The sequence below is a fragment of the Pyrgilauda ruficollis genome, unplaced genomic scaffold, assembly GCF_017590135.1.
Source record: "Pyrgilauda ruficollis isolate IOZ18807 unplaced genomic scaffold, ASM1759013v1 scaffold31, whole genome shotgun sequence".
In the NCBI taxonomy this organism is placed as follows: domain Eukaryota; kingdom Metazoa; phylum Chordata; class Aves; order Passeriformes; family Passeridae; genus Pyrgilauda; species Pyrgilauda ruficollis.
Genome location: NW_024524489.1, coordinates 4,753,972 through 4,781,812, shown reverse-complemented (window position 1 = coordinate 4,781,812; position 27,841 = coordinate 4,753,972). Strand labels below are relative to the sequence as shown.

General features: G+C 54.8%; 1 protein-coding gene across 7 annotated transcripts; it reads right to left on the bottom strand.

The window, feature by feature from the left end:
* Positions 1-131: 131 nt before the first annotated feature.
* On the bottom strand, positions 132-22,490 carry MERTK (MER proto-oncogene, tyrosine kinase). 7 transcript variants are annotated; one of them, XM_041474033.1, is made up of 21 exons: positions 22,388-22,490; positions 22,179-22,299; positions 18,292-18,640; positions 18,079-18,179; positions 17,810-17,983; positions 16,570-16,656; positions 15,880-15,995; positions 13,545-13,728; positions 13,013-13,164; positions 10,612-10,765; positions 10,182-10,335; positions 8,986-9,071; positions 8,798-8,893; positions 8,521-8,601; positions 8,315-8,407; positions 8,103-8,221; positions 7,783-7,892; positions 7,473-7,632; positions 7,040-7,176; positions 4,189-4,485; positions 134-1,462 (listed from the first exon to the last, which is right to left on the bottom strand). In XM_041474033.1, the coding sequence occupies exons 2-21, from the start codon at positions 22,246-22,248 to the stop codon at positions 1,285-1,287; spliced, it is 2,898 nt and encodes a 965-aa protein (XP_041329967.1). In that variant the 5' UTR covers positions 22,249-22,299; positions 22,388-22,490; the 3' UTR covers positions 134-1,284. The 7 variants fall into 7 exon arrangements, with proteins under 7 accessions (XP_041329971.1, XP_041329969.1, XP_041329972.1 ...); XM_041474034.1 differs by having other exon boundaries at positions 22,366-22,464; XM_041474037.1 differs by lacking the exon at positions 22,388-22,490 and having other exon boundaries at positions 132-1,462; positions 10,182-10,302; positions 22,179-22,324.
* Positions 22,491-27,841: the final 5,351 nt, after the last annotated feature.

The window sequence follows — 27,841 nt, the reverse complement described above, 5'->3', positions numbered from 1 at the left end:
CCCCAGTTCGGTACCCCCTTCTCCAACTGCTGCACCCCCTCCCCAGCCCGGTCCCCCCGTTTCCAGCCCGGTCTCCCCCAAGGAAAGGCAAGACCCCGCGCTCTCCCCGCCCCGCCCGCGCCGCCCCCGCGCTGCCCCGTGCAGGGGACGCGGCGCTTCCCCGCCCCGGCGCCGGGCCGGCCCCGCGCATCCCCCGGGACACCGGCCGGGCTCTGTGGGCATCCATCCCCCGGGACACCGGCCGCGCTCTGTGGGCATCCATCCCCCGGGACACCGGCGGGGCGTTGTGGGCATCCAACCCCCGCGGCTGGGGCGCGGGAGGGTGGCTTTTCCCCCAGGAAAGCTGTTTCTGGTGCTGCCGAGAGCGGGCACCGTGCAGGAGCCCCTGTCAGCCCCCCGGCTCCCGCGGGGACGGGACCACCCGCGCCGGGCAGGGAAACCCTTTCCCAGCCCTGCGCCCCTCCCCAGCTCTGTTCCCCGTTTTCCAGCGACTGCACCCCATCTCAGTCACTGCATCCCTTTCCCCAGTCCCAAAATGCCTTCCCCTGCTCCTGCAACCCCCGCCCCCAGTTCGGTACCCCCTTCTCCAACTGCTGCACCCCCTCCCCAGCCCGGTCCCCCCGTTTCCAGCCTGGTCTCCCCCAAGGAAAGGCAAGAGGTGCTGGATCCAGTTCTGGTTGCTGCCGAGCAGGCCCAGCTATGGAAGAAGCAGAATTCCCCCCAAAAGGAGAAGGAGCAGAAGGGCAGGGCCAGGCCATGTCTGGAGGCCTCCTGCCCTCCCGGGACCCCCTCAGGCTCCTGTCTCCCTGGTTGCAGCAGGAGCGATGGTTCCTTAGGATGCAGATGGGATGGAAGGAAACCCGTCAGGGAGAAGGGAATGTGGGAGCACCCACTGTTCCCATTGGGGCTCCCATTGCTGTTTTCCATGGGGATCTCTTGCAGTGTGAAATCCCCCAGCACTCTGTAGAGCTGGAGCACTCATCATCCAGGGGGATGCCCATCCCACAAACCTTAACACGTGATGGAAAAGGGGGAAAACACCAGGCCCTGCAAGGCCACCTGCCCCTCATCACCATCCACCCCACCCTGCTCTGCTCCTTCTGGAGAAGATGAATAATTACAGCAAAATAATTCCACTGTTAATTCCAAACCCCTGGGACTTCAGCCCAGGAAAAAGCTCCTGGGGAGAGCCAGCCTCCACCAGGAAAACCGTGCAGGAGATAATAAATAAAAGAGACGACTGTTTATTAAAATACTCCCTCTGTGTCCTTGCTGTGGTGCCCCTCACACCATTCCCAGCGGCACTTCCGAGTCCTCCCCGCAGCTCCCGGCACGCGGCCGCTCCGACGCCGGCAAAGTGCTGGCCTGGCTCCATCGGCTCCCCGGTTCCAAGGCCTGGCAGGGAAGCAGTGGCACATAGGGCTCCTCCACGGGGCCAGCGAGCTGCTCCTCCACAATGTACCTGGTGTCCCACGGCTCGCTGGGATGCACATCCACAGCCACCAGCGCCGCCTCCGCGCTGGGGGAGCCGGGCTCCGACGCCTCCCCGGCATCCAAATCCGAGTCCACTTGCGGGAAGCCAGAATCTTGCGTGGAGTCCGGGCTCTGCTCGGGAAGGCCGGTGTTGATGTAGATGATGTCCCCGCATGCCTTGGCGCTGGGCAGGTTTTCCAGCAGCTTCTCCAGCTGGACTTTGAGCTGGGAGAAGGTGGGGCGAGTGGCAGGGTCGGCTCTCCAGCACTCAGACATTATTTCATACCTGGAAATTGGGAGAGGAGTGTGGTTAACAGAGGATCCCAGCATCCCAGAATGGTTTGGTTTGGAAGGGACCTTGAAGCTCATCCAGTCCCACCCTGCTAGCATGGGCAGGGGCACCTTCCACCATCCCAGGTAGCTGTCTTTGAACACTTCCAGGGATGGAGCAGCCACAGATTCTCCGGGCAGCCTGCACTCCTCTGGATTAGGGGAGGTATGGGGACCCAGTTTTCCTCCAAGCTGGGCAAGCCTTGAAATTCCCATTAAATCAAAGTGAAACCAACTGCCTCTGCTCAGGCTGCTTCCCAAGGGCATGGATTTATCAGCCCAAGCTGCTGTTAGAAGTGTGAGAAGTCTCTTCCAGTGCAGCCCTGGATCTGTTTCCTGGGAACATCCCAGCTCTGTGTGTGAGATGCCCAGTCCTTCCCTTGGCAGGTGCCTGCTCCCAAGCTGGATGTCAGGGAGCCCTGGAAGCTCCCAGCATGTCTCTGCCAGCCTCTCTGCCCTCCAGCAGGCTGGATTCTTAGAGGTTCCTGCACTGCTTCCTTCAGGAACAGGCAGTGGAGAGGAGCCTTTTAGGAAATGTACAACTCTGTTTATCCAGTTGGGATTCAAAGCTCTCAGCCATGGGGGGTTAAATATTTTCAGATCTAACAGCACTGGAGAAAAACTCAGGAAAGAAGCTTGGGAAAAAGTCCTTTGCTGAGCTGCTCAGAAATCCAAAGGTTTGTGTATTCTGCATTTCTCTTTCCAGGGGGACATAGATTTATAGATTTGAGGCAAGGAAGGGATCTAGAGGGAGTTTTGTGGAACAGAGGAGGAGCATCACCATCGAGGACCTTTTTGCCAAAACAAATCCAAAAATAAAGAAATAAAATACTAAAATGTCCCTTCACTGACTGCTCCTGGTGACCTTGCCAGCCCTACAAACCCATTGCTTCCCCTAAGGATAATAGTTGGGATTTTTGCCTGGAGTTCAGCAGATGCTGACACATGCTCTGCTCCAGGATCCAGCTTTCCTTAGGCACATTGTGCAAACATTAAGGGGTTTGTTCCTAGGAAAATCCATTTTCCCAGCTGGGATCCCAGGACTCACAGCTCATCCAGGCAATCCTCAGGCTTCTTCAGGCGCTGCCCATGGAAGAGGTACTCGTAGATTTCGTGGTTCTGCACCCCTGGGTACGGCGTCATCCCGCGCGTGGCGATCTCCCACATGGTGACGCCAAATGCCCACTGCCAGCACAAAGGGAAAAGGCCAAGGCTGAAGGGACACTTCCAGGAAGAATGAATGGAATGAACCTTTTCATGGGGAAAGGTCACTGCCTGGCATCCAAGGGAAAGTGAGCAGAGCTGTGGTGCTCCCAAAACTGGGAATGACCAGGACAGAGGCAAGGGGCCCACTCAAGGAACCGACTGCGCCAGTGGCAGAAGGGCTCCAACAGCCTCCTGCACTTCCAGGGAATGACACCAACAGCAGCACAGCATGGCTCAGCCCAGGGGGCTGTCCCTCCAGGCACAGGGACCTACCACATCACTCTTGGTGGTGTAGACACCCCCGCCCCCGGTTCGGTACCCCCTTCTCCAACTGCTGCACCCCCTCCCCAGCCCGGTCCCCCCGTTTCCAGCCTGGTCTCCCCCAAGGAAAGGCAAGAGGTGCTGGATCCAGTTCTGGTTGCTGCCGAGCAGGCCCAGCTATGGAAGAAGCAGAATTCCCCCCAAAAGGAGAAGGAGCAGAAGGGCAGGGCCAGGCCATGTCTGGAGGCCTCCTGCCCTCCCGGGACCCGCTCAGGCTCCTGTCTCCCTGGTTGCAGCAGGAGCGATGGTTCCTTAGGATGCAGATGGGATGGAAGGAAACCCGTCAGGGAGAAGGGAATGTGGGAGCACCCACTGTTCCCATTGGGGCTCCCATTGCTGTTTTCCATGGGGATCTCTTGCAGTGTGAAATCCCCCAGCACTCTGTAGAGCTGGAGCACTCATCATCCAGGGGGATGCCCATCCCACAAACCTTAACACGTGATGGAAAAGGGGGAAAACACCAGGCCCTGCAAGGCCACCTGCCCCTCATCACCATCCACCCCACCCTGCTCTGCTCCTTCTGGAGAAGATGAATAATTACAGCAAAATAATTCCACTGTTAATTCCAAACCCCTGGGACTTCAGCCCAGGAAAAAGCTCCTGGGGAGAGCCAGCCTCCACCAGGAAAACCGTGCAGGAGATAATAAATAAAAGAGACGACTGTTTATTAAAATACTCCCTCTGTGTCCTTGCTGTGGTGCCCCTCACACCATTCCCAGCGGCACTTCCGAGTCCTCCCCGCAGCTCCCGGCACGCGGCCGCTCCGACGCCGGCAAAGTGCTGGCCTGGCTCCATCGGCTCCCCGCCTCCAAGGCCTGGCAGGGAAGCAGTGGCACATAGGGCTCCTCCACAATGTACCTGGTGTCCCACGGCTCGCTGGGATGCACATCCACAGCCACCAGCGCCGCCTCCGCGCTGGGGGAGCCGGGCTCCGACGCCTCCCCGGCATCCAAATCCGAGTCCACTTGCGGGAAGCCAGAATCTTGCGTGGAGTCCGGGCTCTGCTCGGGAAGGCCGGTGTTGATGTAGATGATGTCCCCGCATGCCTTGGCGCTGGGCAGGTTTTCCAGCAGCTTCTCCAGCTGGACTTTGAGCTGGGAGAAGGTGGGGCGAGTGGCAGGGTCGGCTCTCCAGCACTCAGACATTATTTCATACCTGGAAATTGGGAGAGGAGTGTGGTTAACAGAGGATCCCAGCATCCCAGAATGGTTTGGTTTGGAAGGGACCTTGAAGCTCATCCAGTCCCACCCTGCTAGCATGGGCAGGGGCACCTTCCACCATCCCAGGTAGCTGTCTTTGAACACTTCCAGGGATGGAGCAGCCACAGATTCTCCGGGCAGCCTGCACTCCTCTGGATTAGGGGAGGTATGGGGACCCAGTTTTCCTCCAAGCTGGGCAAGCCTTGAAATTCCCATTAAATCAAAGTGAAACCAACTGCCTCTGCTCAGGCTGCTTCCCAAGGGCACAGATTTATCAACCCAAGCTGCTGTTAGAAGTGTGAGAAGTCTCTTCCAGTGCAGCCCTGGATCTGTTTCCTGGGAACATCCCAGCTCTGTGTGTGAGATGCCCAGTCCTTCCCTTGGCAGGTGCCTGCTCCCAGGCTGGATGTCAGGGAGCCCTGGAAGCTCCCAGCATGTCTCTGCCAGCCTCTCTGCCCTCCAGCAGGCTGGATTCTTAGAGGTTCCTGCACTGCTTCCTTCAGGAACAGGCAGTGGAGAGGAGCCTTTTAGGAAATGTACAACTCTGTTTATCCAGTTGGGATTCAAAGCTCTCAGCCATGGGGGGTTAAATATTTTCAGATCTAACAGCACTGGAGAAAAACTCAGGAAAGAAGCTTGGGAAAAAGTCCTTTGCTGAGCTGCTCAGAAATCCAAAGGTTTGTGTATTCTGCATTTCTCTTTCCAGGGGGACATAGATTTATAGATTTGAGGCAAGGAAGGGATCTAGAGGGAGTTTTGTGGAACAGAGGAGGAGCATCACCATCTAGGACCTTTTTTGCCAAAACAAATCCAAAAATAAAGAAATAAAATACTAAAATGTGCCTTCACTGACTGCTCCTGGTGACCTTGCCAGCCCTACAAACCCATTGCTTCCCCTAAGGACAATAGTTGGGATTTTTGCCTGGAGCTCAGCAGATGCTGACACATGCTCTGCTCCAGGATCCAGCTTTCCTTAGGCACGTTGTGCAAACATTAAGGGGTTTGTTCCTAGGAAAATCCATTTTCCCAGCTGGGATCCCAGGACTCACAGCTCATCCAGGCAATCCTCAGGCTTCTTCAGGCGCTGCCCATGGAAGAGGTACTCATAGATTTCGTGGTTCTGCACCCCTGGGTACGGCGTCATCCCGCGCGTGGCGATCTCCCACATGGTGACGCCAAATGCCCACTGCCAGCACAAAGGGAAAAGGCCAAGGCTGAAGGGACACTTCCAGGAAGAATGAATGGAATGAACCTTTTCATGGGGAAAGGTCACTGCCTGGCATCCAAGGGAAAGTGAGCAGAGCTGTGGTGCTCCCAAAACTGGGAATGACCAGGACAGAGGCAAGGGGCCCACTCAAGGAACCGACTGCGCCAGTGGCAGAAGGGCTCCAACAGCCTCCTGCACTTCCAGGGAATGACACCAACAGCAGCACAGCATGGCTCAGCCCAGGGGGCTGTGCATCCCAGAATGGTTTGGTTTGGAAGGGACCTTGAAGCTCATCCAGTCCCACCCTGCTAGCATGGGCAGGGGCACCTTCCACCATCCCAGGTAGCTGTCTTTGAACACTTCCAGGGATGGAGCAGCCACAGATTCTCCGGGCAGCCTGCACTCCTCTGGATTAGGGGAGGTATGGGGACCCAGTTTTCCTCCAAGCTGGGCAAGCCTTGAAATTCCCATTAAATCAAAGTGAAACCAACTGCCTCTGCTCAGGCTGCTTCCCAAGGGCACAGATTTATCAACCCAAGCTGCTGTTAGAAGTGTGAGAAGTCTCTTCCAGTGCAGCCCTGGATCTGTTTCCTGGGAACATCCCAGCTCTGTGTGTGAGATGCCCAGTCCTTCCCTTGGCAGGTGCCTGCTCCCAAGCTGGATGTCAGGGAGCCCTGGAAGCTCCCAGCATGTCTCTGCCAGCCTCTCTGCCCTCCAGCAGGCTGGATTCTTAGAGGTTCCTGCACTGCTTCCTTCAGGAACAGGCAGTGGAGAGGAGCCTTTTAGGAAATGTACAACTCTGTTTATCCAGTTGGGATTCAAAGCTCTCAGCCATGGGGGGTTAAATATTTTCAGATCTAACAGCACTGGAGAAAAACTCAGGAAAGAAGCTTGGGAAAAAGTCCTTTGCTGAGCTGCTCAGAAATCCAAAGGTTTGTGTATTCTGCATTTCTCTTTCCAGGGGGACATAGATTTATAGATTTGAGGCAAGGAAGGGACCTAGAGGGAGTTTTGTGGAACAGAGGAGGAGCATCACCATCGAGGACCTTTTTGCCAAAACAAATCCAAAAATAAAGAAATAAAATACTAAAATGTGCCTTCACTGACTGCTCCTGGTGACCTTGCCAGCCCTACAAACCCATTGCTTCCCCTAAGGATAATAGTTGGGATTTTTGCCTGGAGTTCAGCAGATGCTGACACATGCTCTGCTCCAGGATCCAGCTTTCCTTAGGCACATTGTGCAAACATTAAGGGGTTTGTTCCTAGGAAAATCCATTTTCCCAGCTGGGATCCCAGGACTCACAGCTCATCCAGGCAATCCTCAGGCTTCTTCAGGCGCTGCCCATGGAAGAGGTACTCGTAGATTTCGTGGTTCTGCACCCCTGGGTACGGCGTCATCCCGCGCGTGGCGATCTCCCACATGGTGACGCCAAATGCCCACTGCCAGCACAAAGGGAAAAGGCCAAGGCTGAAGGGACACTTCCAGGAAGAATGAATGGAATGAACCTTTTCATGGGGAAAGGTCACTGCCTGGCATCCAAGGGAAAGTGAGCAGAGCTGTGGTGCTCCCAAAACTGGGAATGACAAGGACAGAGGCGAGGGGCCCACTCAAGGAACCGACTGCGCCAGCGGCAGAAGGGCTCCGACAGCCTCCTGCACTTCCAGCGAATGACACCAACAGCAGCACGGCATGGCTCAGCCCAGAGGGACAGAGCCCTCCAGGCACAGGGACCTACCACATCACTCTTGGTGGTGTAGACACGGTCAGCCAGGGACTCGAGGGCGATCCACTTGACCGGCATCTTGGCGATGCGGCCCTGCCGATAGTAATCCCCGCTGTAGATCTTCTTGGAGAGCCCGAAGTCTGCCACGCACACCGTCATGTCATCCCGCAGCCTGGGGGCAAACAGGGATCAGGGCTGAGCACACAAACCCCAGGCTGAGCTCTGGGTCTCAAAACCAAGAGAGCTTTTATTGAAAGGAGCAGGGTTGTGCTGGAAATCCACAGGGTTCATCCCGTGGGACGGAGCAGAGGAAAACACTCACATGCAGTTTCGAGCTGCCAAGTCCCTGTGGAGGAAGTTCCGACTGCTCAGGTATTCCATGCCCAGGGCAATATCCACCATGAACTTCACCAGGGTCTGCAGGGGCACAAACTGGGGAGGGAAGGTGGGGGTTACACAGTGTTGATCCAAAAGGCTTCCCTATCCAGTGCTGCCATCCCAATGGATGAGGCAACGGCAGCAGATGAGCTCTCATCCCTCAGACCCTGCCATTCATTGACCCACGAGCCTGCAGGAGCTGCTGAGGGGGATTCCCTTCCCACCTCAATCCCATCCCACTCCTCTGCTCCTGGAGCTCCCTACCTGGGGGGCCATTTCCAGCCGGGAGCGGAGCAGGAAGCTGTGCAGGTCTCCGTACTTCATGAACGGCAGGATCACCATGGGCTTGGGCACTTGCAGGGAGCTCAGCTCGATGCACACCCCTGGGAAACATGGACAACTCACACAGTGCCCTGGGAAAAGGGATCCAGGTCCACCCAAATCCCAGCTGGATGGTGGGAATGGACAGCTCATACCGAGGAGCTTGATGACATTGGGATGGTCAAAGTCCTTCATGCATGCTGCTTCACTGAGAAACTCTTCTATCTCCCTTTGGGAAAAGTTATCCACTGGGAAGCAAAGAGAAAGAAAGAGCTTTAGAACACCAAAATGGTGTCAGGATGCTGTTCCTGGGAGAGGTACTGGGAATGTTGGTATCCAGTGGGGCAGAGAGACAACTTACACTTCATGGTCTTCACAGCCACCTTCTGTGGGGGCCCTTCGGGCTGGCTGAGCCGTCCCTCCATCACGGATCCAAACTCCCCTGCACCACAGGAAAGAAGGAATCCCTTTATCCAAAGCACCACCTTTCAGGACATCACCAGACCCCTAAGATCTGGAATGCTCCAAGATGGAGCCAAAAGGCTTGCTCCTCATCAGTGACAGAAGGAGGACAAGCTGGGCTCGTGGAAGGTTCCCTGCTCATGGCAAGAGGTTGGAATGAGATAAGTTTTACTCACCCTCTCCCAGGACCTTTCCCAGGCTCAGGGCGTTTCGGTCCACGACAACATCCTGCAGCTTCTGCTGCAGCTCCCTGCTGACACCCAGGCTTCCCACTGCAAGAGAGGGGAACAGGAGCTCAGGCACCTCCCACCTGCTGCCATTTCCCCTTCCAGCTCCTTCCAGAGGGATAAAAACGTATCCTTACGGGTCAGTTCCACGGCTCTCCGGCAGTAGGACTTCTTGGCTGTGTAGTTCACTGCCAGCTCAGAGTTGTTCCTGCTGAAAGCATTCCTAAGGGAACACAAACACATCTGCTGTGGCTGCTTCAGCTGGATGAAGGAATCAGCATGGCAGGGGTAGGAGCCCAGGGGATGCATAGGAAAAGGGGAAATGCATGTTCTATTTCCTTTTTCCTGGATCAGCATCATTGCCTGCAACATCAGCTGCAAAACAACAGCTCCACAAACACCACTGAACCATCAAGGAGTGAGTCACGGAGCTTTTGGGGAGGAAATAGGATACTCATTTCCTACTCAAAGAGCAGGAATACTATTGGAGCCCTGCAGAGTCCAGCTCTGGGATGCAAAACCAGGGCAGGATGCTCCAGAACTGGGAAAGCAGGGAAAGAGTGACAATAACCAGTTAGGAAAGGGATCCTTACTCGGTACCAGTTTCCAAACTGGGAGCACAGGGCAGTTAAACACCACTTGGGAAGTCACGAGGATGAGTGAGGAGTGCTGGGTTATTGCAGGAGAAAACAGCCCTTTGTCTGTGTTTTTAAACAATGCTGGGCCATTGAACCCGGGCGTGGGATGAGGCAGGAGGGTTTCTCCAGGACATGGGATATTACGGGATCATAGAATCATGGAGTTGAAAGGAACCCACGAGGATCATCCAGTCCAGCTCCTGGCCCTGCACAGAGACCCCAACAATCCCACCCAGTGCATCCCTGGGAGCGTTGTCCAAATGCTCCTGGAGCTCTGGCAGCCTTGGAGCTGTGACCATTCACTGGAGAGCCTGTTCAGTTCCTTCTGGGGGAAGGATCATTTCCTAAAATGCAGCCTAACCTCTCCTGATACAGCTCCAGCTGTTCCCTTGGGTCCAGGTCACCCTCTGGTGACCAGTGACACCCTCTGCTCTCTCGTTTCCGTGCCAAAACATCTCCCCCACCAAGTTGCACAAGTTCACTTCCCTTTAAAAATAGGAATAGTGAGCAAAAGGTGAACTGCTGAGCTAAGGAAGGGAGGGGAAGGAAAAACCCACTTAGTCCCTCACCACAGGCATAAAAAATGTCATTTGTGGTAACAACATCAGTCCTGGAGACAGAATCCTTGTCCCCAAATCCAGCACGGGCTGCTGGCCCCCACCCCTTGGGAGCCACCCTGTTTTCCATCCCCTTACCCATATTTTGTCTCTACACATCGTTTCTGGATGACCACGGACAAGCAGAGGATGACTCCGACGGCAATTGTCCCGCAGATAAATCCCAGGGCTATGACAAAGGAGTCGGCATTCCCGGAGGCTGGAGTCGAAGAGGGGGCTGAGGTTATTAATCCTAAGAAAACATCCTGTTAATGGAGCCGGTGAAAGAGTCAGCCTGCAGCACCTGGGGCTTGGGGCAGGAATTCCCAGGGGTTTTCAGCAGAGCCCAAAGGATTAGGGAATGAGGAAAAAAGGGAATGAGGAAAAAAGGGAATGAGGAGTGAGGTTTTTCTGCTCCCAAATCAGGATCCTTGTCTGACAGGGAAAGCATCTGAAGGAGTGATGCCAAACGGCTTCATGGAAAGCACGCCCTGGGCTATTCCCAACATCCAGCTCTGCACCTCCTTACCACTGGCAGGGATGAAGATCTCCACCGGAATGCTGAAAGGTCCCACTCCCCCCTTGGTGACAGCGGCCACACGGATGGAGCAGGTGGCGTTGGTGGCCAACACGGGCAGCACGGCCACGCTGCCGTTCAGCCGGACCTCGTCGGAGACAATCTGCTGGAGAGAGGAAGGGAAGAAAATCCTGGGCTGGGGAAGGCAGGGAAACCTGGGGATTTACTGAGAACTGTCCCCTTGGCAACCTTTGGAGCTGCTTTGCTTTCCCAGCTCAGAGGAAGTGCAGCACCCGGCTATTTAGAGAGAAGAATGGCCCTGTGTGCAAGGGCCGGATGGGATCGGGAACGGAGCTGAGCAGCGCTTCCCGTTCAATCCCAGCATTCCTGGCCCTCTCTGCTTCACAACAGCAGCAGCCAGAGCCAGAAAAGAGGCAGGGAAGGATCTGGCAAGGAAGGGAAAGGCTCTGGTGACATGGATTGTGACCCTCAGCCTTCGTTGTGGCCAGTTTGGCCACTGGAGCCCTGTGAGCCTCAGCACCCACGGATCCATGTGCTCCTGGTAGGATTGTCCAAGTGCTCTGGAAGTAGATCCTGAGCTCAAAAACCACTCCTTCTGTGGCTTTTGGGTCCAGATAATTATAGTCCCGTGTATTTTATATATATTTTTATGTATATTTTTATGTATTTCCTTGGCTGGTACCATGGCAGGAAGCAGGGTGGCTTGGTAGAAACATCGGAGCCTTTCCCTGCAAATTCCACCCTTTCCTGGTTGTTTCCAGCTGAGAAAGTGCTGCTGCTGCTCCCTGCCGATTTCCAACTGCAAAACAGCTGCCCAGCTGCAGCCAAAACATCTGGCAAGCTGCTGTGCCCAGCAGTGCCTGGCTCCTTCCTGAACATCCCACAAAAAAAGAGCAGGAGCTGAGAGGGATGAGGACAGGGAATGGAGCTGAGGGGGATCAGTGGGAAAGGAGAGAGATGAGGAGAGGGATTCAGAGCTTCTCAGATGGAACCAGTTTCTGTTCCCTGTCCCAAAAAAGCCACGGAAATAGATGTGAAACACCCGGGCCCTGGGAATGTGTGGGCACCTACTGGCAGCAACAGGAGCTGGGACCTGTTGTCACCTCTGCTCCCACATTCCTGCCTTCCTCCTCCTCGTATTCACATGGGATCCTTTCCCTACCACCAGCCTAAAACTGGGATCTTTCCCTGTCCTAAAGGGCTCTGCTGTATCATCTGAGGACAGACCCAGATCATGAGCACAAAGCAGGGATGACCTGCCAATTTTTATGGGATTTTATGAGCTTTGTGGTAGTTGAGGAATTTCTTCCTGTCCCAACTCAGGCAGCTTTGGCTCCAACAAGGACTGCTGGCTAAGGAGGAAAATAAACCAACTTTTGGGAGTTTTCTGGTTGTTGAGAGGCCTGCAGGTGGCCCTGTGACACCAAAATCCGGCTTCTTTCTGACTTTATCCTGCAAAAACTGGTGGTTATTTTGGGGCAGTCCAGATTTAGCTGGTGCAGGGCCACAACTCAGGAACTTTATTTCATGGAATCATACACACAGAATCATTTAGGTTGGAAAAGACCTCTAAGACTATGGAGTCCAACCTTAGAAGGAGCTTTTTGAGGAGTCAGAACTCCACTCTCGTGTCTCAGACTAATGGAAAAATTGAGAACTGGAAAAAATTTCACTCCATAAGCTGGAAAAATGGACAAAAACTAACAAACAACAACAGCAACAATAAATCTCTCAGGCCTTAAAGGGCAAGGCCTGGGTTTGGCCTTTTGCTGGAGAGAGACAGCTCCTGTCAGCACTTTTTTTCCGAGTCACAAGACCATGATTTTGTTTCCCTGGCTTCATTCAGGCTGGATCTATACGGGGGAGCAAAAGGAGAACAGAAAGTGCAGCATCCAACAAAAAAAGGGGATGAGTCACTGTTTCCAGCTGGGGTCACTCTGCCAGCCTGGCACGGAGGAACCCAAACCACAGCTGGATCCATTCCTGCTGTTATCCACAGGCTCTGGATGGGATCTTTTGCCCAGAGCCCAGGCCAACCTTGCCCTAGCAAATTCATGCAGCTGCTTCCCAAATCCTAGAAAAGGCAAGTAGGGTGTGCCAGGTGATTTCATGCCTGAATCACACTCACAGAGAGGCCTTTGGCCAAAGAGTTCCTCGAGCTCTGAAATTCTGTGCTGTGGGTTAAGGAAGGGATAAATCCCATCTGAGTAAGGAACAGATCAAAATCCAAGGAATGCAATGCCAGGAGTGGTTTGAAGCCCACACGAAAGCCCAAAACAGCAGAGAAATGAGCTCCAAAAGAATCTGTGGAAGCACCAAAACCCATCTGGACATGCCTGCTGGGAATTTTTCCAGGATTTTAGCCATTCTTCCCCATTCCCTGGTGACTCACCATGCCCTCGGAGTTGTGCCACCTGTACCAGATGTGGTAGCCCTGGAGCTCCCCGTGGATCCTCTCCAGTGGTGGCTTCACCCAGTGGATCTCCAGCGAGGAGCTGGATTCATTGAAGGACACCGTGATGTTCAGCGGCGGCGTGGTCGGAGCTGTGGGAATCCATGGGAAAGGAGGTGAGGGAAGCTGGGAGAAGGGGTGCAGAGATGTGGGAATCCATGGGAAAGGAGCTGAGGGAAGCTGGGAGAAGGGGTGCAGAGATGAGGGAATCCATGGGAAAGGAGCTGAGGGAAGCTGGGAGAAGGGGTGCAGAGATGTGGGAATCAATGGGAAAGGAGGTGAGGGAAGCTGGGAGAAGGGGTGCAGAGATGTGGGAATCTGATGGAAAACGAGCTGGAGTTTTTTGAAAGCCCATGAAAAAGGGGGAAGTTTCCTTTCCCACCCTGGGAGCAACCAGGACTCCAGAGGTGCCTCTCCTCCAGAGGGATTGAGGCAGGGAAACCCTTCTCAGTGCTCACTCCCCATTTCCTACCTCCCTCTGTGGTGCTGGCCGTTATCCAGGGGCTGAATGCCGACCAGCCGACCTCATTCCCGCAGGAAACACGGATGTTGTACTCTTCCATGGGCTCCAGCTGCTGGATGTGATACACGTGGGGAGGCACCGAGGTGTGGAAGGGCTGAAGGGAGACGTTGCCTCTTGGAACAATTTCCTTGACCTTTAATTGGAAAATCAGTCCACAAACAGGGATTAGTCAGCAACAACCTGCAGGGAGAGATGTTGGAAAACAGGATCCAGAGCCCTGCCTCCCATTTGAACTCTGCAGGGAAAAGCTCCTGCAGGGAAAGCTCATGGCAGGACATTCACAGGGCACAGGGAGATGGCTCCAGCACGTGTGGAGCTGGGAACATTCCAGGGATGTTGGGAAGGAGGGAGGGATAATTCAGTGTTTCTTGTGGCATGGAGTAAAAGGAGCCCTGAAGAAAACAACCAGGCAGAACATCCCAAATAAACAAAATAAAGCTCCTTTTTTGTGTGGCACATCACTGGAAAACGGGATTTATCTCCATGGGATGTAACAGGACTAATCCCAATCCTTGTCACATTTAGCAGCATGGATGAATTCAACATCCCAAAAACAAGTCCTGCTTTTCACAGAGAGACAAATTTATGGATGTGGAGTCCCCATGGAGCTGCCCACAGAGCCACTGCAGCTTTCCAGGAAACATCTCATTTTGTGGGAAGTACTACCTGGATTGGGAAAGAGGGAAGAGCAAGAACAAGGACAACCCAACCCACATGCCCAGGGCCATGCACTCCTCTGAAAAACCTCCATCCATTATTTTGGGATGGCAGGACACCTATCCTTGTGCTCAGTCAAAAGTGCCCCCCCATGGTATCCCAGGATGGTCTCAGCATCTGTTTTACAGCCAAAATATAAAGGAACAGCCTTCATCCTCAGGTATTCATGGAGAAATTCCCAGAAATGCTCCAAACAGTTCTCTGGAAAACTCTGCAAGCCTGGGGTTGCTGCAGCCACACACCTGTCCTGGTCACACATCTGTCCTGGTCACACACTTCCCAGCCAAGCAGCATTCCCAAAGTCAGGATTTGGAGGGGCAGGTTTCCCTCAGCTCCCCATTCTTTACAAATAATGGGAAGGAGCTGAGGGGTTGCCTGTCTCCTGAAAAAGTCAGGGAATGCCACCTCCGTCCCCAAGCTGTCACAAGATGCTCTGAGGGAGGTGAGCAGTGACCAGAGGAACACACACAACACTTCCGGGACCAGCCTGATCAATTGTCTTCTGAGAATAACCCATCAAATCCACGGATTTTGGAAGGAAATCAGGATGTTTGCAGACTGCAACAGTTGGAATTGGCAGGTGGGCCAGCTGCAGCCCTCGGGAATGAGTCACTGGCTCGATGGGCCCGGGGATTATCCAAGGGGACAGCAGCAAAAGGGCTGAGTCACTGCTGTGTTTTTGCCAGAAACCCTCTCCTGTTTTCCACTTTCAAAGGCTATTTCCTACAGACAGACCATGAATGTTAAGTCATAGGAAATTCCTTGGCTCTCCACCCCTCTTCCCAAGCTCCGGCTGGAAGGCAGCAGCAGGACATGGTGCTAATATTAGCCCTGGTACCTTTCTTCCCTGAAATTCCTTTCACTTTTACCTGGCTTCAAAGGTCTCCTCTCTCCACGTGTTATCCCAGCTGGAGTGGAGATTTTCCAGGATAAAAATCATATCCATGAGACAGCAAGATGTGCTTGGATTGGCAAAGCCAGCCACGTGCAGCAGGTGGAAAATGCCTGCAGGCTCTGCCCTTGGAGATGGCATTCCCTGAGTTCTCCAGGACACAGGCAATCCCTCAGCTCCTTCCTAGGAGTGGGGAGCTGAGGGAAACCTGCCCCTCCAAACCCTGACTTTGGGAATGCTGCTTGGTTGGGAAGGGTTTGACCAGGTCCATAAAATACATGACAACCTGACTGTGTTGCCCAATGGAAAGGGGTTCCAAGAGAGCTGGAGAGGGACTGGAGTGGCAGGACGAGGGAGAATGACTTCCCACTGCCAGAGGGCAGGGATAGATGGGATATTGGGAAAAAAATGCTCCCTGTGAGGACGTGGCACAAGCTGCCCAGAGAGGCTGTTGCTGCCCCATCCCTGGAAGTGCCCAAGGCCGGGTTGGAGCAACCTGGGATAGTGAAAGGTGTTGGAAGGAAGTTGGAACTAGATGATCTTTAAGGTCCTTCCAACCCAAACCATCCCAGGATTCCATGAAATCTGTGCAGCTCATGCCAACCACCAACTTCCACCTGCCTCAGAGCATCCGTGTGGGGGAGTTGCAGGGATATGGGAATCCTGGATGCTTACCTGGACACTGCAGTTGTTCAAGGCAGAGAAGGCATCAAAGCCCGGCACCCAGGATATCCTGATTCCATGGGCTGTCCTGTTGAGGACCTGCACACTGACAGGAGCCGATGGAATTCCTGCAGGGAGAAGCCAAGGGCAGTCAGCTGGAAGCCTAAACACAAACCTGGCACGGTGGCTTTTCCCTGGAGCTCCCAGGGCTCAGTGTGTGACCCCACATCCGAATTCTGCGGATGTGCTGGACCACCGGATAGGGAAGCACAAAAATGTCACTTTCAGAACTATTTTGGCCATTTCTATATTTGTGACCACTCTGGGCAGCTTAAAGACCATGACTTATTTTGGGGAACACCTTCCTCATGCTGCTGGAGTGGCTCCCATCAGGAATGTTAGCAATTTCCACTGTTTCCTATGGAAAATTCCTATGGAGCACCGCCCTAGTTATGAAGGAAGGAAAGGAGCGATGCAGGCCTTCCGAATCCTGCTTTGAAACTGACAGTTTTGCTTTCAAATTTAGATTTTGGTGTTCCCTCCCCTATCCCAGTACTGGAAGACCAAACGTGGATGACCACATTACAACCAGATCCCGCTGGATTTTAATTACAGGATTGAAGCCAGGATCTCCCTCAGCTTGTGAAGGATGAGTGCTGGGATGTGTTGGACACAGGGGTTTAGCAGGGAATGGGAGCTGACCTTTGATGTTGACCTGGCCCGGGCTGGATGCAGTCAGGCCTTTGCTGTTGTGGGCCTCGCAGCTGAACAGCGCCGGCTTGTTGAGTCCTGCCAGGAAAACACAGCCCTGTTCCCTGGATATCCCAAAGCCATCCCAATCTCAACCAGCTCCCCACCAGCAAACACTCAAGGTTTCCTTCTTAGCCCGTTTTCACTTCCCTCTGTGACACTTTTCTGCCAGTGCCCGGGGGTGACCCCAGGCTCCAGCTGCCCCACTCCCCCACCGGGGGCACACGTGTGTGCCATCCCTGCCGGATCCGGCACGGCAGGGACGGGATGTCCCTACGGAGCCCTTGCACAAGCTCCTGAGGAAGGGGTTGTTTTCCCTCCAAAAGGGGAAAGGCAGAAAGCAGAAGAGCCCCTGCCACAGCCTGGTCAGATGATTCAGTGCTGGTCAAGGATTGCTCAAATCCCCCAGCTGATGGCAGAGAAGGACCACTGGAAATACCCGAGGGCGGATTCTCCCGGCCTGGGTGAGGCGACCCTGGGCTTGGGATGCCTGTCCCACGCCAAGGTGGATGTGGGGAGTGTTGGCTCATCCCAGCAGTGCCTCAGGGTGCCAGGCCTCCTGGGCCAGGAGAAGCTCTGCTCCAATGACCCAGCCTAGCGGGTGCCAGGCGGATGCCAGGACATCCAAGAGGAATGAGTCACTTCTTCCGGCTTTCACTGCCTTTTAAAGGCCGCCTGCCGCTGGATGCCAAGACTGGGCAATTATAGCCCAGCTCTTAATTAACCATCAGCCTCCTCCTCATAAGCAAAGCAAGAAATACCCCATCTTTTCCTCTGCAGCAAAACCAGAGTGGGGGTTTATGGGACACCAAGGATTTTTCTCCCTGTGTCCCACCAGCTGTCATGGACACACAGCACAGGGGGCATCCCAAACTCTTCCAGAGACACAAAGTGGTGACCAACACTCCAGCAGCCCAGGAGAGCAGCCAGGTTCCTGTTGGCACAGCCAGAGGCTGGCGGAAAAATCTGCTGCTTGCTCAGGAAAGAGTTGGTTGAGTACCCTGCCTCTTCCAGGGAAGGGATTTCTGGCAGCAGCCAGAGGAGATTGGATGGGGCTTCCTGCCCCAGGACTGTGGCTGGCACGGGAACAGCCTCTCCCAGCAGGGAGCAGCTCTGGGACAGCACAAGGCACATTCCCAGCTGTGGTGTCCCACAGCAGGGACACTACATGGCAGGGACACTCCCAGCTCACCTGGCACAGTCAGGACCGACGGGGAGATGTGGGGTTTCCGGTTGACCTGGATGTTGTTCTGGAACCAGTAGATCTCCACAGGCTCTGGAGGTCCCACAGCCTGGCACGTCAGGTTGAAGGGGCTGTTCCTGGTGACATTCAGCTGCTCAGGCTGACGGATGAAGTGTGGGAGACCTGCACGGACACAGGGAAGCAAAGGATTCCTCATTTCTAGCTCCCAGCTCCTGGTCACTCAGCCAGGACACAACTCCACAGCTGCTCCAGCTCACCTTCCAGCAGCACCAGGATGGGATCAGACACCACCTCCACGCCAGAGATGTTGAGTTTGCAGACGTAGGAGCCGTTATCCGAGCGCTGGGCACCGAGGATGCTGCCGGACAGAATGGACAAAACCTCAGGGCTTGTGGCTTCCCATCTTCCCTGGGAGCCAGCCCTCAGGGCATCCCTCATTCCCACCTGCTCCAAAGGCCAGCAGCACTCACCTGAAGGTGGAGGTCATGGCCACCTCCTCCTCATCGGGGATCTCAAAGTGGCTGCTGGCGATGCGATCCAGCACGTGCAGCTCCCTCCCGTCCTTCCAGAGGGAAATTCCCGGGGCATCGGCCCGCAGCAGCTCCTGAGGCACTCGGATGGAGCAGTTGAAGGTGACGTCCTTGTGCTCGTTGATGACCACGTGTCGCACCGTGGGGTTGAACCTGAGCTGTCCGACAGAGCTGCCTGGGGGCTCCTCCCTGGTGCTCCGCTGGGGCCACTGCCCGAGCAGGCTCCGCTGGGAACGCCGGGAATGTGCCAACAGGAATGGCCTCCCACCTCCTTCCCCGTCAGCATCCTCTGCAAGGGAACACCTGTGGTTCGTCACCACCACCAGCAAGTTTGGGAGACCTCGCAGCAAAACAACCCCACTGCTTCCAGGAATAATTAAAGGCAGCTCATTTCCACTTCCCAAAATGTTGTCCCAGGATTCTGTACAGGCAGCACCTCTAAAAAAGTCGTTTTTAAAGCAAACAGGAGCAGCTCAAGCTAAAGAAAACACTCAGCCACGTTTCTTTGGGAAGGGGAGAGGCAGGAGCTATTCCTGCTGCATTACACCCCCGGGACTGGAATATAAAAGGATCCCTGGGCAGCAGGAATTTGGGACTTTACTCCAGCAAACCCTTTGCAGGGCCTCATCTGAAGCATTTTCAGCTGGGGCAGAGGAAGAGCTCCCGGCTGGAATTTTGCTGATTTTAAGCTCTGCCAAGAGCCTGTCCCTTCCCAGGACAGGGAGAGCAGGACATGCTCTGAGTCAACTTTTGCTAAGTGCCTCCACTCACTGCCTCTCCCAGGAAAAGAGCTGCACACAGAAGAAGAAATGCCTTTGGACAGTGTATAGGAGCCAGCTGCCGTTCAGTGTTGCTCTCCCAGGGTCTTCTCCCACATTTTTTTCCCAAGGGAAAGCTCTTTTTGAGGACTTCATACCCCCACCTCCAAGTCACCAAATGGCATTTTCCTCCTCCCTCCCAGCACTTCCCACCCAGCCATGGCTGAGATGAACAGCAGCTCCACTTAAAGCAATTCTCTTCCAAAAATGTGTCTATTTTTGAGATCAGATCTAGGGGATCCACCACGTGGAGGCTGGTTTTCCTGGACCATTTCTGAGCTTCCTGAGGCTTTCCCAGCCATCAGCAATCCCGAGCTGAGTGGTAAATCTCCCTTTCAGCAAGCAAAGGCATTGTGCCAGACAGGAATTTCAACTAAATTAATACCCTTTTCCAAGACAGAAAAGCCAAACAACCACTCACAGTTCAAAAGATAAAGAAAGCACGGTTTTTATTGAACCTGAGCTCAGCTGAGTTTGTTTTTGAGCAGGTTTTAGCTCTCAAACATCAAACAACAAGTTTTTAAAGCTACGTCATCACTGTTGTGAGTAATGGGGCACGAGCCTGGTGTGTTTTTCACAGAGCCAAGAAACACAGCCCAATTTTGAGGTTGGATATATCCCTTTGCTAAATCTCTCCCTATTTTTAACCCTCAAGAAATGCTGCATGAGGACAGAATGCTAGCAGGGTTTTTCAGTCCAGAGGGAAGGGGGAGGCTCTCCCTGCCTCTCCCGCAGCACAATGGGTTTCCCTTTCAGAAAAAAAAAAAAACAAAAAGAGCTGCAAGCTTTTCCAACCTGTGTCCCTGAGCCTCCCAAAGCAACACAAACACAGCCCATGTGACTGCTGCAAAGCTGCAGGGACAGCCATGGATGTGCAGCCGCCTCTCCACAGCTCCCAAAGGATCTGCCAAATGCAAACAAGCAGCGACCCCAAATTCCCTTCCGTCCCCTGCTCCTCCCGGAGGTCACTCAGGCTGGAGCCGCTCCCTGCCTGGCACAATCCAGGCTCCAACTTCTATTTTCATGCTCCATTTGAAGGGTTCTGGCTCTGGCCAGAGCAGCTCCCCCGGCACAGACCCCTGGCTGGGGAGGACATGGATTTGTGCTGTGTCCTGGGATGGTTTCTGCTTCCCTGGGCTGCTTCAAGCTTAAAGGCAAAGAGCAAGGAGGATCTCAGCCTTGTTTTCACACTAATTAAGTGGGAAGAGGTGTTTGCTGGCCCGGGAATGAAATACTTTCCTCTCTGACTCATGAGAGTACAGGAATTCCTCATCTCCAACGCTGCCTTTGGGTACCCCAGAAGTTTGGGATGGGGATATCCTCACAGCAGTTTGGAAGGCACTCGCCCTGTGTGGCAGAACAGCTCTTGCTTGAGTCCAGAGCAGTTAGGCTGGCTCTAAAATCCCAGGCTAAAGCCAGGGAGCTGCAAGCCTGGCGTGCCTGTGTGGGTGCCGGAGCAGCTCCCGTCCTAACCACAGCCAGGCCTGAGGCAAAATCTGGCGTGGAAATCAAACCACTCGCAAGGGCACTGCTGCTCTCCTGGAACACCTGGAACTGCAGCAAAACTCCAGGGCCAACAGAGGCAGATCTTGCTGCACAGGTCCTGTGTGCCCTTCTCCCTGGAGAGAGGAATTTTAGCAGGAAAATCGGGCGGAATACTTTATCGGGAATGAAGAACAATAAGCACACCCCGCGAATGAAACAAGGTCTTTACTGCAGTCATGATGCATCCAGGATTGCCAAAACACTGGCTGCATCCCTAGCCCTGGAATTCCCACTGCTGGGAGTAATTCACCTGCTGACAACAGCTTCTGCTCAGGCACTGTTGAGCAGGAGGATTGAGGAGCCCCTGCCTGAGGGGTTTCCAACCTCCCATCCCCTGGGAGCTGTGGTAGACCTGGAAGTGTCGGGTTAACATTGGACTCAATCATCTTTTACAAGCCAAACAATTCTATGATTGTAAGAAATTCATTTTCCTCGGGGCTACACCTGAATCCAAAGAAATCTTCCTTATTCAAACACCTTTTGCACAAAGCAGCCCAGGATTCGCGGTTACATCCACAGAGTTCCCCTCACTGCAGGCTCCTGCTGTGACAGTCAGGACTTTAACTCCTCCCTGCCCAAAGCAAACACTCAAATTCCTGCCTTCCCTGCTAAATTCCATCTGCACAGCGACTCCGAGACCCCTCAGCAGCCCTGAGGTCCCCCAGCGGCTCCCAAAGGTCGGGCAAGCCCCGATCACAGGATTTTTGAAAGTCCAAAAATTACTTTATCTCCTCATATCTTTCTGCAAATGGAGTTGAAAAGCCACCAAACTGCCTTCACTACAAAGCACCACAAACCGTGGTGATACCGAGTATTTTTCTCAGCATCACTGCTTAGCTGGCTCATGGATAATGGGATAAATCCCAGACTGATCTGCCACAATTTGTGGTCCCTGCCTCTCGGGGTGTCCCCAGCAAGCACAGGCACATCAGGCAGCGAAGTATTGGGGCAGGACCACGCTGCGGAGGCAGAGCTTTGTCCTGGGACAGCCAGACTGTGTCCCAGGAAATTCAAATCACGTCCCAGAAGAGCCAGACCCTGTGTTCCAGAACAACACAATCCTGTGTCCCGGGACAGCCAGACCGTGGGTCCGAGGACAGACAAACCATGTGTCCCGGGACAGCCAGCTGCTGTGTCCTGGCACAGCCAAACCGCGTGTCCCAGGACAGCCAAGCCCTGTGTCGCAGGACAGCCAGACTGCGTGTCCCGGGACAGCCAAACCCGGTGTACCGGAGCCGCCAGACCCGCTCCGGGTTGCGATGCGGCCAGAATCCCCCCGGGAGATCCCTGCGCAGCTTTTCCCCGGGACGCACCGGGCGCTCGGCGGGCGCGCAGTGCCCGTGCTGCCGCCGCCGCAGCCCGGCCCGGAGCAGCCCCCCGGGAAAGCGTTCCCCGGACAAGCTCCGCTCGCCGCCCCCGTCCCGGGGCCGTCCCCGGCTCCCTCCGTGCCCCCTGCGGACTCACCGGCCGCTCCGCGGGGCGGGCGCAGGGCCGCCAGCAGCGCCCAGAGCAGCGCCCAGCGCCCGCCGCCCATCGCCCGCCGGCACCGCCAGCGCCACCGCCTCGCTCCGCACCGGGACCGGCACCGCTCCGCACCGGGACCGGCACCGCTCCGCACCGGGACCGGCACCGCTCCGCACCGGGACCGGCACCGCTCCGCACCGGGACCGGCACCGCTCCGCACCGGGACCGGCACCGCTCCGCCGCCGGCACCAGCGCAGCACTGGCAGCGGTCCCGGGAGCGGGACGCGCTCCGCCCCGCCGCGCTCGGGGGCCGCCAGCGCCGCCGCTCCGCCCCGGCCCGGCCCGGCCCCGGCCCGCCTCCCGGCGGGGGAGGGAGCGGGCAGCACCGGCGCTGCCGGGCCGAGAGCGCTCCCCCAGGGGTGCGGGGCCACCGCTGAGCCCTGTCCCCAAGGGCCACACGGGTTTTACGCCCCGCCGCGGTGGGGATTCACATGCTCCGCACCGGGACCGGCACCGCTCCGCACCGGGACCGGCACCGCTCCGCACCGGGACCGGCACCGCTCCGCCGCCGGCACCAGCGCAGCACTGGCAGCGGTCCCGGGAGCGGGACGCGCTCCGCCCCGCCGCGCTCGGGGGCCGCCAGCGCCGCCGCTCCGCCCCGGCCCGGCCCGGCCCCGGCCCGCCTCCCGGCGGGGGAGGGAGCGGGCAGCACCGGCGCTGCCGGGCCGAGAGCGCTCCCCCAGGGGTGCGGGGCCACCGCTGAGCCCTGTCCCCAAGGGCCACACGGGTTTTACGCCCCGCCGCGGTGGGGATTCACATTTCCCTGGGCAGCTGTGCCAGGGCTGGACAGTCCTTTCTGTGAAGGAATTTTCCCAATGTCCAACCTAAACGTCTCCTGCCACAGCTTGAGGCAAACTCCTCTTGTCCTGTCGCTTGTTACCTGGAGAGCAGAGACCGACTTTCACTTCACTTCCTCTGCCCCATCCCTGGCAGTGTCCAAGTTGGATGGGGCTTGCAGCAACTTGGGCTAGTAGAAGGTGCCCCTGCCCATGGCAGGGAATGGGATAAGTTTTAAAGTCCTTCCAACCCAAACCATTCCATGATTCAGACACTTGTAGACAGTGACAAGGTCTCCCCTGAACCTCCTTGTCTCCAGGCTGAGCTTCCACTCCCAGCTCCCTCAGCTGCTCCTGGTGCTCCAGACCCTTCCCCGCCTTGATTCCCATTTCTGGACACACTCCAGTGCCTCCAAGTCTTTCTTTTCACACGGGGCCCAAAATTGCCCCCAGGATTTGAGGTGAGGCCTCAGCAGTGGTCACACAGGGGCATCACTGCTCTGGTCCTGCGGCCACACCACTGCCATTGGCCTCCTTGGGCACCTGGGCACACCTGGGCACACCTGGGCACACCTGGGCTTGTGTTCAGCCACTGCACACCTCGGACCTTTCCCAGCCTGCAGTGCTCCATGGGGTTGTTGTGACCCAAGCACAGGACCAGCCACTTCATCCTATGGAATGTCACCCCATTGCCCTCTGGCCTGTCCAGCACGGGAATGCTGTGCTGAAGGCACTGCTCCTTCTCACCTGGCCCACACCAGCAGGACAAGAGGGGACAAGGACAAAACCAAGGAAAGGAGGAAGACCCAGGTGAAACCAACATGAGCTGTTAACCCAAGGCAAACTGAACACAACTTCTGTGGCATGGGAAGGAAACAAGGGAGTTTCTGGATATTCAGACCCTGCCCCAATACTGGCCTTGTATGGGGACATTTGGGACCAAGAGGTATCAAGGCCATGAGTGTTCCCCCCTCCATGGGAAGGGACTGGGATTTGGAAAACCAGAGTCCTGATGATGTGGCTGAAAGGCACTGGTGTTTCTCTGCACCAACCTTTCTGCTCCCTGAACCTGTGGCACAAGTCACTGCCTGCTGCACTCTTCCCAAAGAATAGAACCATACCTAATCCACCTTGAAGCCTTTTCCATCTGGGAAGAAAAACCTCCTTAAGCTCAGCAAAAAAACCTCCAACAAATCACTCCCAGACTTCTTTGACTTGCAAAGCTGCTTATTCACTGCACATTCCCAGGCTTTGGTGACAGGGATTGAATTTTCCTCCCAGCTTCCCACATCTTGAAGCCATCAGCAGCCAAGGAAGGGCTCATGGAGTTGGAGGCCCCGAGGAAAGGGGAGAAGGAAAACTCACTAAAAACTGCTGCAAGAAGTTGAAGCATCTTCCATGCAGATCCAGCAGCACTGCTTTTCCTACAAATGTTGGGTACATTCCCTGTGGATCCAGCATCAGGGAGCAGGACGAGACCAGGGACAGACATTTGTCCCATGCCTGTCTTTTGCGGTCAGTCTTTGCCACACGAGTGCACTTTGATCTGGCTGCATTCCTCGCTGCTCCTGCTGGCTTTGCGATTTTTGGGAACAAAGCAATGGAAAAGCCTTTGGACTTTGTGGGCAACAGAGTGGGAATGGCCCTTGCATCAGGATACAGTCGCCCCACTAACATGGAGTAAGGAAGAGAAGCAGTTTGTGCAAAAGAGGAATTAAAAAAATAAACAAGAGCATGCAGGACCATAAAGAGGATTTCAGCAGCTCCCAAAAATCCCCTGATTTGGGTCATTTCTTTGCAGCAGGTTGGGTTCTGCTCCAGCTCCAGAGAGTTTGTTGCACAACCTGACATGAGGAAGAGGCTGGTGCACGGAGAAGGAGGAAAAAGTCAGATGGGAGAAATCAGAGGAGAAGCTTTCAGGTGAGGTTTGTGATAGGAAAGGCCTGGAAGCAGCTGGCAGGAGCCAGTCTGACCCCTTTGGCTCTTGGATACCTTGCTGCCATCCTCCTTCTCCTCACAGCATATGGAATACTGGAGGGGCCTTTTTTGGAGCAGGTGACAGATTTCCAACCTCAGAGCCCAAACTCAACACTTGCTGGGGGTATTCACACAAACCACTTGTGGTTTTTGGCCCCTGACTCCCACTGCCCTGATCCTGGGCAGGGGGAACAGGGGATGCTGCTCCCCAAGCAGCATCCCTTGTTCCCACTGCCCAGGGTTGGGAATCAGGGGGCCCTAAGAATACCTCCTGGGGCAGCAAGACAGGGAAAAAGGCAACTGATGTCAAAGGAAGGAGGGACAACCTTTCCTGGAAACAAAGTCTGCCTGCCTGAGCAGATAAACCAGCTAAACCAGTCGCTATCCAAGGTTATCCCATCCACACCAGCAAGGTGTCCATGTTTTCTTGCTGTGTCCTGCACCAGAGGGAGAGATCCTTATCCTCACACCTTCTCCTGCCTGGGTGAGGAGGTCCCAGAAGATGCCTCTCCGCAGGGATCCTCAGCTCTCCCTTGGCAGGATCCCAGAGATGCAGGTGCCTGAGTCTGACCCCTTTTTTGCAGTTTCACTTCAGAGCATTGACTCTGTTTCCTCACCAGACTTTTGGGAGACCTCGGAGTCAACACAACCTTTGGGAAATCGGATTGTTTAGCAGAAGTGGCACTTGGCAATCAGACCTGTGGGCTTTTGTCTGCTGAGGGTTTTTTTCCCCCCAGCTATTTCTGTGTTTTTATTTTCATTTTGCTAAATCATTCCTTTATTTCTGCTTCCTCTTTGGGCCTATTTTTATTTCGATTTGCAGGGGCTCCTGTCCTTTCAAATGCCAAACTCCTTTGGCAACACATCCTTAGCTGAGGGCAGCTGGCCTGTTTGTGCTCAGTGCTAAAAGCCAGGCACAGGATGCAGCTCCCAAACAATTTGCAGGGAAAAACTGAACATTTTGTGACGCCACTAAAACGCCTTTTTCTTGCTGTGCCTGCTCTGGGCACTGGGACACACTGCAGCTCTTACTGGGCACATCCTGTCCCTTGGCTCAGCTGGTTCTTCCCAGAACAATTTCTCCTGCTCTGCAAATCACTTTGCAAAAGCAAAGGTTGGACAATGGCTTTTCCCACCCTGCTTCTCCTTTCTGAGAAGAGCTTCTGTCCCAACTTAAACCAAAGAACCCCAAAGCCCAGTTTCAAGTATGTTTTCGATTCATCCACAGCTTCTCCCTTCTTTGATTATTGTGAAATTCAAGTCTTGAAAATAAATAATTTTCCCTTTTAGTTCCCATCGAGCTACTCCATACAGGTTTTAGAGGAGGGTTAGATGGCATATTGGGAAGAAATTCTTCCTTGGGAGGGTGAGGAGGCCCTGGCACAGGCTGTCCAGAAAATCTGTGGCTGTCTCATCCCTGGAAGTGTCCGAGGCCAGGCTGGATGGGGCACAAATCCTATGAGAACAGAAAGGGTTTTAGAGCACTGCAAGAGGCTGCCCAGGGAAGTGGTGGAGTCATCACCCCCGGAATTGTTAAGAAAAACCAAGTGGATGTGGCACTTGAGGACGTGGTTTAGTGGTGACCATGGTGGTGGTGATGGCTGATGGTTGGACTTGATGGTCTGCAAGATCTTTCCCAAGCTTAACTCCCAGGAGGGAGAGGGGATGGCACAATCTCCCTCCACTCCAGACACAACAGCCCCTCCTGTGTGCCAGAAGCCAGGATTTTAGCTGGGATAAGTCAGCAGAGCCCAGACTCACACAGATTTATGCTAATCCATGTCACGAGCACGTGGAATGTTGGGAACAGTGTTGTACCCATGCCCAGGGGTGGCTGCAGAAGCCCCACCAGTCCCACAAAGTAGTTTCTTATGCACCATATCAGAGAATTCCAGAATCCCAGAACGTTTTGGGTCATAAGGGACCTTAAAGATAATCCAGTGTCACCCCCTGGCACAGGCAGGGACACCTTCCACTATCCAAGTGTGCTCCAAGCCCTGTCAACTCGGCCTGGAACACTCCCAGGCATGGGGCATTCTCTGGGCTAATGTCCATGCCTCAAACACAGACAGCCATGGAGCCAAGCAGGGATTGTAGGGAATAACAGACAAGGATCCCTGGTCCTAAATACCAGGGAAATGAACAAGATGCGACTGGAGAAGGGGCCATGCAGAAGTAGGGCAGGGCTTTTCTGGAACAAACACCCTTGTTCCAGTTCATGGAGACACAACAATAACAAAAAGAGAGTAGCGTCAGCACAGAATTCTTTCTTCCTTTATTTCGGAGCCCCTTCAGACACTGGAAGAGGCTTTAAGATCTCCCTGGAGACTTTTCCAGGTGAACGTTCCCAATTCTGATGGAGATTGAGCCTAAGATTGGATACATCTTCACCCCATCTCCTCTCTGAAAAGGAGTTTAGGAAACAAGAGCGTTCATTCTGAATCTCCCTTACCCTTTCCTTCCTTTTACACCCCTGGCTTCCATCAAAATCACTCTATATGGATTCTGATTGTTCTTTATCTTGGGATTCCGGGATGATTTGGGTGGGAAGGAACCCTAAACATGACCCAGTTCCTTGCCATGGGCTGGGAAACCTTCCACGATCCCAGGCTGCTCCAACCTGGCCTGGAACACATCCAGAGATGGGGCAGCCACAGCTTCTCTGGGCAACTCTTCCAGTGCCTCACCACCCTCACAGGGAAGAATTACTTTCCAACATCTCATCTAAATGTATTCTCCGTCAGTTTAAAGACAGTCTAGCACAACCCCAGGCTGTGAGCCGGCCGATCCACGACGGAAGTCGCCACGGGAGGACAGCAGTCACCAACCACTACCGACAGCGCTCGGCGG

Coding starts and splice junctions, on each gene's coding strand:
- MERTK (XM_041474033.1), bottom strand. CDS start 22,248: ATGGGCGGCGGGCGCTGGGCGCTGCTCTGGGCGCTGCTGGCGGCCCTG. Junction 16,657..17,809: donor GTCGGTCCTGACTGTGCCAG/GTGAGCTGGGAG, acceptor TTTTCCTGGCAG/GACTCAACAAGCCGGCGCTG. Junction 13,165..13,544: donor GGCCAGCACCACAGAGGGAG/GTAGGAAATGGG, acceptor GGATTCCCACAG/CTCCGACCACGCCGCCGCTG.